Source organism: Gossypium hirsutum, chromosome D09, assembly GCF_007990345.1.
Source record: "Gossypium hirsutum isolate 1008001.06 chromosome D09, Gossypium_hirsutum_v2.1, whole genome shotgun sequence".
In the NCBI taxonomy this organism is placed as follows: domain Eukaryota; kingdom Viridiplantae; phylum Streptophyta; class Magnoliopsida; order Malvales; family Malvaceae; genus Gossypium; species Gossypium hirsutum.
The window spans coordinates 24465110-24482795 of record NC_053445.1 but is presented as its reverse complement, the minus strand read 5'-3'; the positions used below and the strand labels follow the sequence as shown (position 1 = coordinate 24482795).

Below are 17686 nucleotides of genomic sequence, written 5' to 3'. Positions count from 1 at the left end.
AAAACAAGTAATTATAACATTAATGTATTTAATTAATTGTACATAATTTTAATTAGTATAATAACAAATTTAATCTTCAATTTTTATATATTTTGTCATTTTGGTCTTAATTCTAAAATATTCAACAAATTCAGCCTCAAAATTTATACAAATGTTACAAGATAAATTTATTAAATCATGACCAAATTGATATAATGTGTAACTTTCAAGGCTAAGTTTTTTTTATTATACTAATCAAAATAATGTATAATTGATGAAAAACACTAATATTGTGATTAATTCTCTTTAGTTGCTCATTTTAAAATTAATACGGATTAAATTATTCTATATTTTATTTACTTAATTTCAAAATTGAAAAGGGAAAGTTTATTTTATCTAAATTTCCTTTAGTTTGGGGCCAATCGTGGAGCCCAAACTTTTGCTTTTCGTCCCTATAAAAAACACACCTTGTGCTGCTTAGTTTTTCATGCAAACCGAAAAGAAAAAAAGTAAGAAGAAAAAGAGTCAATCATTGCTCATTCCAGTGAAGAGAAGCTTCTCTCAAGTACTTAAAAGAAAGCAATCAAGCCCACAAATTTGATAAAAGCAAGAGATGAAGATGAAAAGTTCTAAAATAGGAGGGTCAAAGAGGAGTTGTCCATGGTCTTGGAAGGGAAATGGAGGGTTCTTTAGGGAAGAAAGAGGTAGGCTTTACATAATAAGAAGATGTATCATTATGCTTCTTTGTTGGCACGACTGAAAGTATATATTATGGAGAAATTAAGAATCCCTGCATATCCTACCACATGGAAACTAAAGCTAGCAAGCTCAAGTAAACATTTTAGGTTTTCCTTTATCTTATGTGTATATCAAATAATATACATATATATACAAGGATAAACTTTTTTTCTTTTTTCGCTTTACCATGCTTCTTCTTGGTATAACAAGTTTCTCTCTAGATCATGATGAAAAAAATTTGTTTTATGCTTGGAAAGTTGATAGATCTTAAGTGTGTGTATATAATGCTCTTTCTCTCATTGCTTAGTTGAGAAGCCATTATTTTATGGTGGCAATAACATCAAATCTAAAACCACTTAAGAAGATTAAATAAATGAGCAGTCTCATTTTGTTTTTAATTTTGCAAGGGCTTTGAAGTTTTATGTTTTGATGAGTGAAGGAAAGAAATATCTAAAACTAGCAAATAATATCCCTAACTAATTAAAAAGCCAAAAACAATGACATAGTTTTGTATTTAAAGAAACAAATCTAAGATATGTATATATTGTCATGATTCATTTTGTTTTTGATGCTGAAATCTTAATGATTTAATAAAACAAATACTAATTACAATAATTATATCATGGCATCTTCCTGAGTTTGATTATTGAAGGAAAATGGTTGTTCAAAATTTTATATTAAGATCACGGATGGAAATTATAAAGGAAATCTGGAATGAAACAATGAATCAAAATAGAAATGTAGTCATTTGGGTTTAAGATTTATGAGATTGGCTAAGGGATTTAGGGCTTAAGAATTACCATTTCTATACATAAACCCTTTGTTTAAGATTAGGGATCTAAAAGTTAAGATTTCAATTTCATTGATATTGGTTTCAAGATTTGTTTTATTACTTTAGGAAAATGTTTTTGATATTAAACATTTTTTATATATTAATATTTTTGCATTTCTGTTATTGTTATATTTTAGAATGATACTGTTAAAAATCTTCATCGGGTGGTGTGGAATTTTTTCCTTTCACATGGATAATGGTTTTCATCCATAAAGTCTTACCAAATTTGTATTTGTATTTTATTCCACCACGACTCAATTACATCCTTAAAATGCTTGTCTCATTTGGAAAATTATATTAACATTTTTTTTGTAGCATAATGTTGAGCGAGATCAAGAACAATCCAGCTAACAACAGATTACCACCAAGCTAAGAACAAAGATCTTTCCATGCCTGCTTTAGCCAAGGTATCAGCTAAACAGTTCGCTTCTCTAACAACAAACGTAAAGGATCGCAGCAAACAGCTCCTCAATTTCTTCGCAAATTTTCCAAACAGTCCATGGGCAAGAACAGGCATCAATAATCCATTGTAGAGCATTTCAGGAATCCGATTCAACAATAAGCTTAACTTTGTCTACACATTTGGTTTGAACAAAGACATTCAAGGCAATTTTAATTCCCATATGGAAAAAAAAACCCCTATGTTGATGAGTTAGATTTTTTTTTTCTAAATCCACATTAGCCACTTAACAATATTATTCAACGAAGTCCTAAGATTGATAACAATAGGAAATGATTATCAATTATGCCATTGGTGCCGCAATAGACTTGCATTTATTTCAAGTCTTGATTAATATAAGTTTAGGGTTAAAACTTAGGACAACTCTTTTCTCCCTATTTAACAAATGTTAAAAGAAATACAATGATTAAATTCCAAGTTTGGTTAGAGTATAGGGATGAAAATCATAATCATGTTAATCAATAAAATTTCATGGCAACAGACTAACAAAGATTAACAATTTTTAATGATATCATTACATCAGTAAAAAGTTTTATTAGTAAATTGGCCGCTAAATTATACCCAATTCTTATATAGGTATTTAATTTTTTTTTTGGCTAAAAATGGTATCTAATTTTTCACATTGTTACACAATTTAACATGAAAAGGTGCCACTTCTAATATATAAAGACGCAACCTGCGGCCTAAATTTTACACATAACTTTAACGTGGCCTATAATTATTTTACTAGATTGAATTAAGGAAAATTTTTAAAATATATATTAAAAATTGGATTTTAAATTTTTGAAAACTTAAACACATTTTAAAATCATATTGAATCATGTCCTACGTGCTTGGACATAAAATTTGGTTGCCCAAAAGGCTTCAAATGCGCACTTATAGAAATAGAAAAATAGAAGTCTTGTGTAAAATCAATGTCACATTACACTTTTATCTCTTATACAATTATTTTGGAGTTCTTATAAATTATTTTTAGATCATTCTCAAGTTTCATTGTGAAACGAGAATGTTCGGGCATCATTTTAAGGCTTGAAAACACAAGTTTGGTGCAAGGCAGCATGTGTTGTACATGTTCCCTAGTTACTAATACCTTGCCTTGTTGATAGCAATTTAGCAAGGTATCGATACAAATGTGTCATCTACAAATACTTAGATGCAAGAGATTTAAAAACTAGTTTAAAAATATCCAAATCAATTTCAAACATCATCATATCAAATCAAGAAGTTCCCAGTCCATTTAAACCATTAGCAAAAGTCATTTCACCTAATTTTTATCTTTTCAATATGCTCAAATCAATTCAAAACCAAAACTTAAATTAAAAATGTCAATGGTATCATGAAACATCATCAAAATACTATCTTATTTACAAGCTTAGTATTAAACAAAACTTAATCTATGTACATGTCATTCTAAACTCCTCTAATATAAGATAAAGATGAAAATATATATGGTTCTCCCTTAATATGTGATGTGATCCATTCATCAAGCTAAAATAAAAACTTTCTTCATCTTCTTAGGACTTAACCTACGCATTTAAGTCAATAAAAGCGTTAAAGAGTAGAAATTGCTTAGTAAATACAAAAGTATTATCTATCTTACCCTTTTAAATTCTATGGTGATTCACTTATGGTTTAAGGAGTATAGCTTCCAATCATGTGGTTTACTTAATTATAAGGATTTAATTCCATTTCACTTTTAATTTCCTTAATAAGGATCAAGGCATCCAAACATGATTCACCTTAATTATTTAATTTATACGTCAAGTAATTATAACTTGTTAGAATTGTGTGACCCGGATCCTGTTTGATCTAGCTTGAAAAGTTAGAGGTGAAACTCACTTGTTAAAGAAATAAAATAGAGAGACAAAATTAGAGATCTGACGTTGCCGCACAAGTTGAATCCATATAAGACTATACTTATTCTATTAGACGTTGATTATAAAAGGATTGTTTAACCCTTAAAACTTGGTATCATCAGAAACTTCTTGTATTGTTGTTTTTCAACATTAGTGAATTTCTCCTCCTCTACTTGTGGTTTTTTCCCGATAAGAAATTTCCATGTAAAATCTGCGTGTTTTTATTATTTTTATTGCTTTACGATCATTCTTACTACCATTATCGACATATAGTATAACATAACTCATTATACCGTACTCATTTGATGAGTAACCACTAATCAATCTTTAACTTATTTATTCGAATTATAAACTGTAACACCCCAAACCTGACCTAGTTGCTATGGTCAAATTCGGAAAGCTACATTAAGTACCGAAATGGCCCAGAAAATTTTTCGTAGTTTTCAAACGTACTTTTTTAAACCATTTGCGTAAATCATTTTAAACTAATGAAATCGAGAAATTTTAAAAATCGATGACTTCAGTATTTTATCTGTAAAAGTTTGATCGTTGTTCAAAACTTCTGTAACTTCAATCATATTTCAAAATCATTTATTCAAAACTAAAGAACTTGACTATTCTTCACTATTAAAAAAAAACATATTAAATTCATAAAATAAAATGTCTTTAGAAATCTCATTTGTAAACATTATAAATTTTGAAATTAAACCTAATTTTATTAATAACTTATTTCTCAAATTTGTAGTGGAAAAATGTAATATTGTTATATTTTTATGAAAATCGCAACAAATCATTTTTCTAAAATCATATTTTGCTAAAAACCAATATTTCATGTAAATTCGATAAAACATCAATATGCAATTTAAAACCTAAAAAAAAACTAAGTCATATATTTTTTTAAAACTTGTTTTCATTATCGTGGCAAAAAAGAGTGATTCTATCAAATTTTAATAAAAACCAAGTTTCATGGATAATATTAATCAAATACTAATTTATGCAGTTTTTGAAACTTAATGTCATGCAAGCAATTCATGCAAATAACAATGAAAAATAACGAAAGTAAAGTTTTACGCCACAGTCCATAATCAAACTTATTACAAACCCAAAATAACAAAATATCAAAATGAAATTTAATTACTTTAATTTTAAAAAAATTCTGAGAAACTCCTCCAAATATCGTCATCGCATCCTAACCTCGAGGTTATTTGTAAAATCAAAAAAACTAAAGGGGGTTAAGCTATAAAGCTCAGTGTGAGTCTTATAACAAGTTAAATAACAATAAGTTAAATAATAGTAATGATAGTCACGAAACTAACTAAAAATACGACAAAAGCAAGTGCACCTATTGATAAATAGTATAGCTATGGTAAGTAAAGATATCGTTTCCTCGAGGACTAAATGTACTAGTAATTATCATCTTTCTATTATCTAACCGACAACTTGTAGTGATTGGTTTAAACTAAAATTTATTAAATTAATTAACTAAAGAAGTCAGCAAAGAATAAATCTAGAAAATAGTTGAATAATAACCAAGAAGCGGAACAATGCTGATAAGCTATAAAAGTAACATATTCTAATATCAGTCTTAATGCGTTTTTGGATGATTAATTATGCAATTTAGTGAATTTGATGCTCTTAATCCTTTAAATTCATGCTTCTATACTTAGGAGAGCATTTGAGAGTGAAAGGAGCAAAAAATGAGCCAAAATTAGACAAATAGAGTTGTTTTTAGGAGCCACATGGCCTGAGCATTTCCACACAGGCTGGACACACGCCCATGTGCCAGCTCCTGTCAATTTCGCACCCTACTTCCCAAATACGCGGAAACCCAATTTTTAGGTTTTCTGAGCATTCTAATGTCTATAAATACCCATTAGAAGAAGACACAAGGGGGCAATCAGAGAAGATCGAAGAACGCCATTGAAGCCAACTTGAAAGTGAATCTCCATCAAGATTGAAGATCTCATTTTAATTTCTTTCAAAGTTTTATTGAGTTTTTTTTATCTCTTGTGGTTTTTCTGACTTTGAGATGTTTTTATTCAAGATTATGAACTAATCCCCTAGATACCTAGGGGAGATGAAACCTATGATGAATCCTATTATTTAATTTCTGTCTTACGCGATAAATTCTTGATTCTTGTTCTCAATTATGTATGCTTATTTCTTGTTTTAATATTTATGGGATATTAATTCTTGTTTAATGTGCTTAATTCAGTGGAGCAAAAGACCCTATTTAAGAGTAGATCTAGCATAATTGAGTGGATTTGCATGCAATCCTAGAAATAGGATGACATAAATCTACCGGATTAGAGTCAAATCTAATAGGGGAATCCATAGATCAAGTTAATGCGATGATAGGGGTTTTAATTAGAAAGATATTTTAATTAATCAACCTAGAGTCAGTTATTCTTACTCTCGAAAGAGATATTAACATAATTTAGGGATTTTTACAGATCAAGACACAAGTGAATAAATTATATAATTCAGATTCATAATAAAAGGTGGATTCTTTCCTGGGTATTGTTTATCTCATTGGTTAATATTTAATTATTTATTTGATTCATTCTCTATTGTCGTAATAGCCCGTTTTCAATAAAATTAGAATAGTAGTTTTGGGACTACAAATCTGATGGGTGAATATTTATTTTATTATTATTTTAATGTCTACAACATGTTAGTATTACTGTATAAAAAATTCATTAAGAAATTTTACCGTTAGAATACTTAATTTGATAAAAAAGACTAAATCCAATAAAGTGCAAAACTTGAGTTCTATAAGTTAAAGGTATTAAATGGCTATAGAACCTTAAAGTATGAGTCCTTATATGGTAATTAGACCATTAATGAAGTTAATGGATGTACATGGCTTGGTATTAGTGAAATTTTTAATGTTTTAAATGGGCAAAATGGTAAATGAGTAATTAAAATAAATTAAACTAAGTAAATAATGTTCATCTTCTTCATTTTCATCAAGCCACCACTGGAATTTCTTCTTTAAGCCGTACCTAAGGTTTGCCCATCACTCTTTTGTTTGTATGATTAAGATAGACCACGTACGGCTCTAGATCGATGCAAAAAAAAGCTTTGGATTAATCGACTTTATTTCTACGTTTATCGTCGATGTAAGTTCATATGTTTAAGTAGCATTTTAGATTAAGATTTAAATGCTATTATTGTATAATATCAAATTATGTTTCGATGGAAAAATCCAATGGTGTATTGACGATCATCGACTAATGAAAAGGGATAGTCTCGACTATTGAACAATGAAAAGGGATGGTGACGACCATTGAATATGAAAATGGATAGATTCGACTATCGATTATAAAAAGGGATGGTGAGGACCATCAACTATGAAAAGGGATGGTGAGGACCATCAACTATGAAAAAGGATGGTTTTGACCATCGAATATGAAAAGGGATGGTGACGACTATCAAAATTATGAAAATGGATAGTTTCGGTTATCGTAAAATTTAAAAGGATAGCTCCGGCTATCGAATTATGAAAAGGGATGGTATCAACCATTGTGTTAGCACTTCGTGTGAGCTTCAGTAAGAGTTTTCAATGCAATTTACCTTATTAGGTTGGAAGGTAGGAATTGTGTACTTGTGTGACAATGAATTTCATAATTTTATATGTTGAAGCTTAAATATGAGCTATTGTTATATTGGATTGATTTATATGTGTCACAAGATTTTGTAATGTAATGACAAGTTCATATTATATATGTTGCGAACTTAATAAGCATGAATTGCTTACCTTAAGTTGTTTTTCTATATTTTGTAGTTAATCGAAAGCTCGATCGAGTTGGAAAGTCATCGGATATCTATTACACTATCCATCAGCTATATCGGTAGATTTTGATATTTTTAAGTCTAGGTTATAATGGCATGTATAGGTGTTTTGGTTGATATTATAGTCAATATATTTTGGTATGTATATGTGGCTTTATAATGGTTAATGTTTTGTCATTTTGGTACTTGAATGTTTTGTGTTGAAATGGTCAAGTAAATACATAATATAAATGATCATTTTTGGTATGTTGGAATTTGGCAAATATGGTATGAAGTGGTATTGAATTTGGATTGCAAATATTAAGTTATTAATGACTATGGTATGCTTGTGTTTGGACTCATTTATTGTCATGTAGCTTGAGGTGCCTAAGGGCATATTGGTTGTATGAATTATTATTGTATAATCTTGTTTATGTGAATTTTAGGTACAATTTTGGAGCTTGAATTGGGTGCATTTGAGTTGCACTAGTGTGCATAATTTGGGTGAAAGAATTGGCTTGAAAATGGCCTAATTCTTGTCACACGGCCATGTGTCCTCTGTAGAATACAAAAGGTTGCAAGTCAGGCAACTACACGACCTAGCACACAAGTGTGTGAGGCTATTTTGAAGGGTACACAGCCTGGCACACAGGTATGTGGCTTGACTGTGTGACCCAAGTTAGTGAGTTATACGGGCATGGACACGGTCGTATGTCCACACGAGCGTGTCTATTGGCTGCGTGACCTTTGCAGTTTTGAAAATTTTCTTTGTTTCTTAAAAAATTCTCTAAGTTTCTGAATTAGTCCTGACTTGTTTCTAATGTGTTTTTAGGGCCTCGAGGGCTCGTATAAGGGACGAAATGTATATTATGGATTGGTTTGATATGATTAATGATATGAATTAAAATGTTTAAAACTTATGTTTGTTTTGAAATGAAAACTCCAATAATGCTCTGTAACCTTATTCCGGCGACGTATACGGGTTAAGGGTGTTACAATTGCGTTCTTAGTTAAATTAGTTTAGTGAATTTAGATTAAAACACATCACCTCAAATTGTCAACTAAATAATAAAAAAACAGTAATTACTAATACTTTTAGTCCTCGTTGATATGATATTCTCTACTCACCATAGCTATACTATTGTTCAATAGGTGCACTTGCCTTTATTGTATTTATAGTTAGTTTAGTGATCATCAAATGCCCAGGAAAAAAATCCACCTAGGCTTCATCTGTCATTATGACTCTGAGTTAAACAATTTATTCACTTGGTATCTTGATTCGTAGAAATTCCTAAAATATACTAATATCCTTTTGAAGACTAAGAACAACCGACTCTAGGTTGATTAATTGAAATTTCCTCCTAATTAAAACCCTTATTGTCGCATTAGCTCGATCTATGGATTCCCCTATTAGATTTGACTCTAATCCTGTAGATTCATGTCATCTTATTTTTAGGATTGCATACAATTCCACTCAATTATGCTAGACGTACTCTTAAATAGGGACTTTTCCTCCTTTGATTTAAGCATATTAAACATGAATTAATACTCCGAAAATATTAAAACAAGAAAAACACACATAATTGAGAACATGATTCAAGTATTTATCGCGTAAAACAATAATCAAATAAAAAAATTCATCATAGGGTTCATCTCCCCTAGGTATCTAGAAAATTAGTTTGTAATCTTAAATAAAAACAACTCAAAGTCAGTATAACCACAAGAAATAAAGAAACTCATAAAAACTTCAAAGAAATTAAAAGGAGGTCTTCAATCTTGATGGAAATATACTTTAGAGTCGGCGTGAATGGTGTTCTTTGAGTTTTTTTCTTCAATACTCTTTGATGGCTCCCTTTTCTCTTCTTCTATTTGGTATTTATAGGTCTTAGAATGCTCGAAAAGCCTAAAAATTACGCTTTTCTGCGTATTTGGAATATGATTCGCAAAATCGACACAGTCTGGCACATGGTCGTGTGGCAACCTCTATGGTTCACACGATCGTGTGTCCAGCCTGTGTGAGAAGGTTTAGTCTGTGTGGCTCCTGAAATATGCTCCAAATGTCCAATTTTTCCTCGTTTTTTGCTCTTTTTGCTCACAAATGCTCTCCTAAATATAGAAACATGAATTTAAAAGATTAGGAGCATGAAATTCACCAATTTGCATAAATAGTCATCCAAAAATGCATTAAAAACATGGTTAAAACATGTTACTTTTATCAATTATCAAGTATCAAGTAAGCACATATCATACAACATAATCAATATTATGCATGTGATCATGGTAGTGCAATTTTTGGAAAACAATTATGCAAGTTTTTATAAAACATCCTACCCATCACCGCTACACTCCAATAAGAGTTCTCAGAACTCATCCATCCAAACACTCCAATATGTGGACAAAGCCACCAGTATTGAGAAACAATCTTCCATGTAGGTTTTGGATAAGCCACCATGTAGGTTGTAGACAAAGCCACCAATTCTTCCTCCTTACAATATCCCATCCCATGCATGTGAAATGGCCACAATGAACATATATATATATTTCATTTCAAAATATCATTTTATCACATTATGCATGTTGAAACATGCAAATAAAATCATATAATTTCATGTAGGGCATCTATAACATAAGTTTCACATATTATTTCAAGATATCAAAATATCACCATTTATTTGTCATGTAAAATTAATTATGCCATAATATGGGAATGAAAATAACATACATTTCAAACAGTGAAAATCATAACCACACAACATACTTTTCACAAAATTAGTTGGCTCGAAATCACTTGTATAGTCTATTTCGACGGATTTAGTCTCTCGTTTTAGAATACTTAAAGTATTCACATAAATCACAAATCAAATAATAATATTTTGTTTAGGAATTGTTACGTTATATAAATAACTTGTATCAATTTAGACCCGCACCTGAATTTGTATGACCTGATAATAACGATTCTATTTCCCAACTCTAAGAGAGGAGATCAACCCTTGAATTCTTAGTTAAACGTTAATACCATGTTAGTATATTGACATTTTTAGTAATATTTTTGAATAAATGATTAAGTAGAATCACTTACTTAATCAATGGTCCTAATGACGAACATCTCTAAAGGATGAAGTATGGATCCTGGGTTTCAAATAAACACTTCATGCATGAACAAGAAATACACCTCTAAAGAAAAAAAATAATCTAATCGAAGGATTTAGCAATACCTATGTAATCTCAAGGGTAAGGGGACTCAACAATCTTTGCGGTGATTCAATTAAAGAGGAGGATTCTGAACTAACAAATAAAATAAAATAATAAAAAAGGTAGATTAGAAAATATTAACAATAAAACCTTTCAATAAAATCGAGATATGAAGTCGAATAATAAACAAGGTTTGATTAGGAAAGAGAAGAGGAGAAAATAAGAAAATAGTGAAAAACAATAGTGGTCGATGGCGGCAGCAAGGCTGCGATGGTGACAATGTAGGTCTGACGGTGGAGATGTGGTGGTGAGGTGGTGGTGCGATTGGCTAGGAATGGAGGAGATGTGAAAGAATTAAGGAAAAATGTTTTGTTGAGGAGGTGAAATGAAAGAAAAATGAAGAGGAAAGGGAGGAGAAAAGAGAAGGGTGGCAAAAATGGAGAGGAAGGAAAAATATAAAAGAACATCAAAAGGTGTAATTCACCTTGTCTAGGTTCAATGTATGTGACACAAGATAAGGGTGGAGAAAATAGGCATATTTAGGGGACAAATGAGCAAAAATGAGATCATGAGAGTGAAAATGGGGGGTTTAAGAGGGAAAGTTAACTAGTTCAAAGAGAAAAGGTGAGTGGACGGTTATGGAAGCTTTTTCCCATGCAAAAGTTGCCAAAAAAATTAAATAAAATATTGGAAGTATTGAGATTTGAACCTAGGACCCTTGGGAATTTAACTAACCACTTAACCACATTACTCCTTATTCTCAAACTATAGCATTTAATTTAAAAACATGGTGTGACCTTTGTTAAGGTTTGAAGTAAAATTGCACCATATATAAAATAATGTGAAGGAAGGGATTCGAACACAGATCATAAGAACAACTCCACTACTACTCAATCACTATACTTAATACTTATTTATTATCAAATGAGCGAAAGATCATCTAAAAAGATTCGACCATGATCACTCTCAGTTCATTAACCTAATTTCTACTAACCCGATTTTTGGGATGTAACATACACCAATTCAATTAAATTATGTAGATTTTCAACTTTTCATTTTTGTAATTCGCTTTCTCAGTATTTAATTATTCACTCATTTCTAATTTAACTTATAATATATTATTCATTGAAACAAACCATTTTTTACTTCAATTTTATTGCTTAAAACATATACACTTATCAAACAATTTATCATCTCAAATTAAGTTCATAACTCTTAATAACTTTAGTAAAATATAGCTTAAGCACTCAGATTACCAACTGCACAACCTAATTGCATTATGCTTGTAACGCATCCATCCAAACATCCTATAAATGGGCTTAAAATGCAGTTATGCAATTGCATAAGGCAACATATCATAGTCTTCTATCACAAACACGCACACTAATTCCTATTAATATTCTAATCGTATCTTTACTATTCTACAAAGTTTACAAAAGTAATTATATTTATTAACAATTTTTACATCACTTAAGCAGCATTAATATCATATAAAATTTTCTCATATTCATATACATATCATTCCGCATCCCATTTCATTTACCAATGAGAGAAATCTCAATACACATGCTATTACTCATTTTCAAATCTCACATCACACTTCATATATCATAAGTCCTCGTACAGCAATTTATCACTTCTTTATTTAATTTATACCATATTTCACTACACCAAAACAGGCTTTTAGCGGCGCTTTTTTAGGCCTTTAGCGGTGCTTTTTAGCGCCGCAAAAACTGTAACAGCCCGATTTTGACTCTAATTGGACATAGTGGTTTCGGGACCACAAATCCGAGTCTGAAAAAATATTTTAATATTATTTTGTGTGTTTATGATGTGTGAATTTAAATGTGTGAAAGTTTCGTGAATTAATTTTGTTGTTTATGTGTTTAATTGACAAAAGTATCAAATTGCATAAAATGTGAAGTTTGATTATTAAGGTGTAAAGTGCTTATTTGATGGTGGCTTTTAAATATGAGGTTCTTAAAGGGCAATTAGCCCATTTTAAAAGATAGTGGACGGCAATGATAGTTAATATATACTTTTTATATATTAAATATAAAAGTTATAATAGTAATAGTATAATATTATATTATTATATCATTAAAACATAAAAGAAATAAGTTTTCTTTCTTTCTTCATTGTTTGTATCACCGAAACAAAAAGAAAGAAACTTTGTTCTTCAAGCTTTAGCATTCGGCCATCTTAGGGATTTCAATTCAAGGTTAATTTGATTTTAGTTTTTGATAATTTTTACGTTTTTGAGATCGTTGCTTTGAATACTTCAAAACCCATGTCTTAATTTTGTGAATTGATGAATATTTTGAATTATGCCATTGATGAATATTTGTGTTTTGGGATGTTTGATGATGAATAATGGAAGATATGTCTTAGATTAACATGTTTTGTCTTGGGATTTTTGATGAATTTGAGTATTTAGGGCTAAATTGTGAAAATAAATTTTTGAGGGACTAAAATGTGAAATAAATGCAATATGTGGACTTGTATGAGAACCATGAATATTCGGCCCTTGTGTGTTATGGGCAAATTTTGTGTATTTGGTGTTTTGTGCAAAAAGGACTAAATTGCAAAAAGTGCAAAATGTTAGGGTCAAGATGGTAATTTTCCCATTTATGTATTGTTGGACTCAAATGAATGTTTTGATGAATAAAAAGGTTAAATTTGACTATGTTTAGATCAAGGAACGAAGAAAACGAATTTGGATCGGGGGAAGTCGAAGGTAATCGAATAGTCGATCGTGTTTGCTGATATCCGAGGTAAGTCTATTAGCAACTAAAAGTTATTAAGTTAATATTTATACATGCATACTAATTTTATCTTATGATTGAGCTATAATTTATAGTATAATAGTTGAATAAACTTTGGACTATAGATATTGTATATAACATGTTCGAATATACAAGTATGATCTTGTATAAATTATTGGATTAAACAAAGGTATGTATAAGATATAGGTATATATATATATATGGTTTGAATGATTATATAAGTATGTATATATATATATATAAAGTCGAATAAGCATGCAAATATACATGTATGCGTTGTGTATTGAATTTAGTTATGTCATTATATAAGTATGCGAGGATTGATTGTGCATTTATATATGTACAAGTTTTTGTTTTGAAATTGAGTATGAAATTATACATTCATATGGTAGATTCGAATATGTATAAATGCACATGTATAAATTCTTGAATCGAAATTTGGTATGGAATTATATATGTATGTGAAAGTTTCGATTTTGTATGTATATTCACGTAAAAGTTTTTGAATGGTAGTGAAGATATGAAATTGTTAGTTTGAATTATTATAAAGTGATTGAATATAATACAGACGTTACGTCTAGCAGGCTTAATGCCGGTGAAGTAATTCAGACTTTAAGTCTAGCAGGCTAAATGCCGGTGATACATTTCAGACTATATGTCTAGCAGGCTTAATGCCGGTGATACATTTCAGACTATATGTCTAGCAGGCTAAGTGCCGGTGTACTGAATCAGGCTTTAAGCCTAGCAGGCAAAATGCCGGTGAATCTGTTTAAATTGTGTTAGAATATGCAATGGATATATCTATGATTTGTGATTATATGAAATCGATGAATACATATGTACATTAGATATATGTGATTGCTGAATTTATAAATGCATATGGTGATATGTGGTAGTTAAACATATATATATTGAGCCTATGTGTTTGATAATTAATCATGTATGCATTTGAGATATATATATATATATGTGTGTATTTCGAATGTATGTGTTACCTAGGTATTCAGGTATAAATTCATAGTGGGTATATTTATATATAAACAAATATAAGATGTGATTGATGTATATATATTTGTGTTAGATTTGAATTGATTTAGAACATACCATGAGTGTACATATACAATCGGTTTGATATGTATATAATATGTATATATATGCTCGGTGGTATACATTCAATTGTAATGTTGTTTTGTATAATATATATATTAAACTGAATTCATCCGACAGGTATACATATCTGACTATAAATGAAATGGTCTGAGTAGAATAATGTATGAATGTTAGTTGGTTGTGTTAGTTGAAATTTCAGTAGAATAGATTAAAAAGGTTATAATAATTATGTGTTTATAATTATACATTTAGTTATGCTGGAGACTTACTAAGCTATAAAAGCTTACTTCGTTTGCTTTCGTTCATTCGTTTTTATAGATTTGGAGACGCGTTACGAGTTCGGGGATCATCAGCACAGTCCATCACACTATCGACTTCTTTTCGTATTTTGTTAAATATTTGAACTCGATCTTATGGCATGTATAGGCTTGATAATGTTTTGGTTAGTTTTGAATCCTATATTGTAAATAGCAATGGGAAAAGAGTTTAGTTTCCATGCTGGAATTTGATTATATATGTTCATGAATTGGACTTGCATTTGGAATTAGATATTAAAGTTATGTTTATGTGAGCTTGGTTTCGTAATGCCTCGTAACCCTGATTAGGCGACGGAGACGGGTTAGGGGTGTTACATTTTATTGGTATCAGAGCTACGGTTTAGTCGATTCTCGGAACTAGCGTAGCGTGTATGAGTCTAGCTATACATGCCATATTTTTATATCGAGATAGTGTGATGACTGCTGACATCTAAAAATGTGTTTTCGTATAGTAATGGATCCCGAACGAGCCGTAGCTGATGATGTTGAGAGTATAGCGCCTGCTCCCACGCAAGGGACAGAGCCAGTAGATTCTCGACCAATCTCGAGTAACCAGGAGGGAGAGGCTAAACAAGCCTTCTACCAAATAATGAATGACTGGTTTACTCATTATGTCCGAACTAATCCGGTTACACAACAACCTCCACCCCCGACTAATCCATCTTCGATTCCTGTTATACCCCAAGTAAGTGATCCGATGAGATTACTTAAGCCTCCGGTTGACAAAATTCGAAAACACGGGGCCGAAGAGTTCAGAGCTACTGATGATGATGATGCTGAGCGAGCTGAATTCTGGCTTGATAATACTATTCGAGTGTTTGATGAGTTGTCTTGCACCCCTGATGAGTGCTTGAAATGTGCCATATCCTTGCTACGGGACACTGCATATCACTGGTGGAATACACTAGTATCGGTGGTTCCGAAAGAGCGAGTGACCTGGGAATTCTTTCAGACTGAGTTTCGTAAGAAATACATCAGCCAGAGATTTATTGATCAGAAACGTAAGGAATTTCTTGAACTGAAACAGGGTCGTATGACAGTGACAGAATATGAACGGAAATTTGTGAGACTTAGTAGATATGCTCGAGAGTGTGTTTCAACTGAAGCTATCATGTGTAGAAGATTTGAAGATGGGCTGAATGAAGATATTAAACTGTTAGTTGGTATACTTGAGATAAAAGAGTTCATAGTACTTGTTGAACGAGCTTGTAAAGCTGAGGAGCTCGGGAAAGAGAAGAGGAAAGCTGACTATGAAGCTCGAGATTCTCGTAAAAGATCATTCAGTAAATCATTTCAGTCGACCTCAAGGAAATTCAGAGCGGATCATAGCCAATCTAAAGCTACTGCAGGGTTTCCTAAGTATGATCGAGATCGACCCCCTGTGAGTTCACGAGCTACTTCAGTTGCTAGCGTTGGTAGTGTTCGAAAAATAGATCAGAGTGCAAGCATTGTGGGAAATGGCATCCTGGGGATTGCAGATTCCATGATCGGTCTTGCTTCAAGTGTGGTTCAAAAGATCATTTCATTCGAGAGTGTCCGATGGTAGCTGAGCAAAACACTGTGCAGGATACCAGACCGAGTAATGTGCCAGTCCGAGGTAGACCGCCGAGACAATCGAGTAATGTAAGTGGTAGTCAGAGAGGAACCAGGGACACAGCAATTCGATCTGAGGCCCGTGCCCCTGCCAGAGCTTATGCCATCCGTGCTCGAGAGGAGGCTTCTTCTCCAGATGTTATTACTGGTACTTTCACTCTTTATGATACTAATGTTATTGCATTGATTGATCCTGGTTCGACTCATTCTTATGTGTGTGAGACTTTAGTATTCAGTAAGACTTTGCCTGTTGAGTCTACTGAGTTTGTAATTAAAGTATCGAACCCCCTGGGCCGGTGTGTTTTGGTTGACAAAGTGTGCAAGAATTGTCCGTTGATGATTCGAGATTTATGTTTTCCAGCTGATTTGATGTTGTTACCATTCGACGAGTTCGATATAATTCTGGGTATGGATTGGTTAACTCTGCATGATGCTATTGTAAACTGCAAACGGAAAACTATTGATCTACGGTGTCAGAATGATGAGATTATTCGGATCGAATCTAATGATCTGAATGGTTTATCAGCAATAATATCCTCGATGTCGGCTCAGAAGTATGTGAGAAGGGGTTGTGAAGCTTACCTTGCATTTGTTCTTGATAGTAAAGTGACCGAAAAGAAGATTGAATCTGTACCAGTAGTGTGTGAGTATTCAGACGTGTTTCCCGAAGAATTACCGGGTTTGCCACCTATTCGAGAGGTAGAGTTTGGTATTGAGTTAGTACCAGGGACGACTCCCATATCGATAGCTCCGTACCGTATGGCACCGACCGAATTAAAAGAATTGAAAGTACAGTTGCAAGAGCTGACTGATAAAGGTTTTGCACGACCGAGTTTCTCTCCTTGGGGTGCACCAGTTCTATTTGTGAGAAAGAAAGACGGAACGATGAGAATGTGCATTGATTACCGGCAACTCAATAAAGTGACTATAAAGAATAAGTATCCGTTACCACGGATTGATGATTTGTTCGATCAGTTGAAAGGGGCTACTGTGTTTTCAAAGATAGATCTGAGATCAGGCTACTATCAGTTGCGAGTTAAAGACTCTGA

The 17686-nt window shown here is 31.8% G+C and overlaps 1 protein-coding gene across 1 annotated transcript; it reads left to right on the top strand.

Annotated features, from left to right (window-relative positions):
• Positions 1 to 487: 487 nt before the first annotated feature.
• Positions 488 to 1172, top strand: LOC107892983 (uncharacterized). Its single transcript, XM_016817988.2, has one exon. The coding sequence runs from the start codon at positions 593 to 595 to the stop codon at positions 737 to 739; it is 147 nt and encodes a 48-aa protein (XP_016673477.1). The 5' UTR covers positions 488 to 592; the 3' UTR covers positions 740 to 1172.
• The last annotated feature ends 16514 nt before the right edge of the window (positions 1173 to 17686 follow it).

What these genes read in the sequence shown, in the direction of transcription:
- LOC107892983 (XM_016817988.2), top strand. Translation starts at nt 593, where the DNA reads ATGAAGATGAAAAGTTCTAAAATAGGAGGGTCAAAGAGGAGTTGTCCA.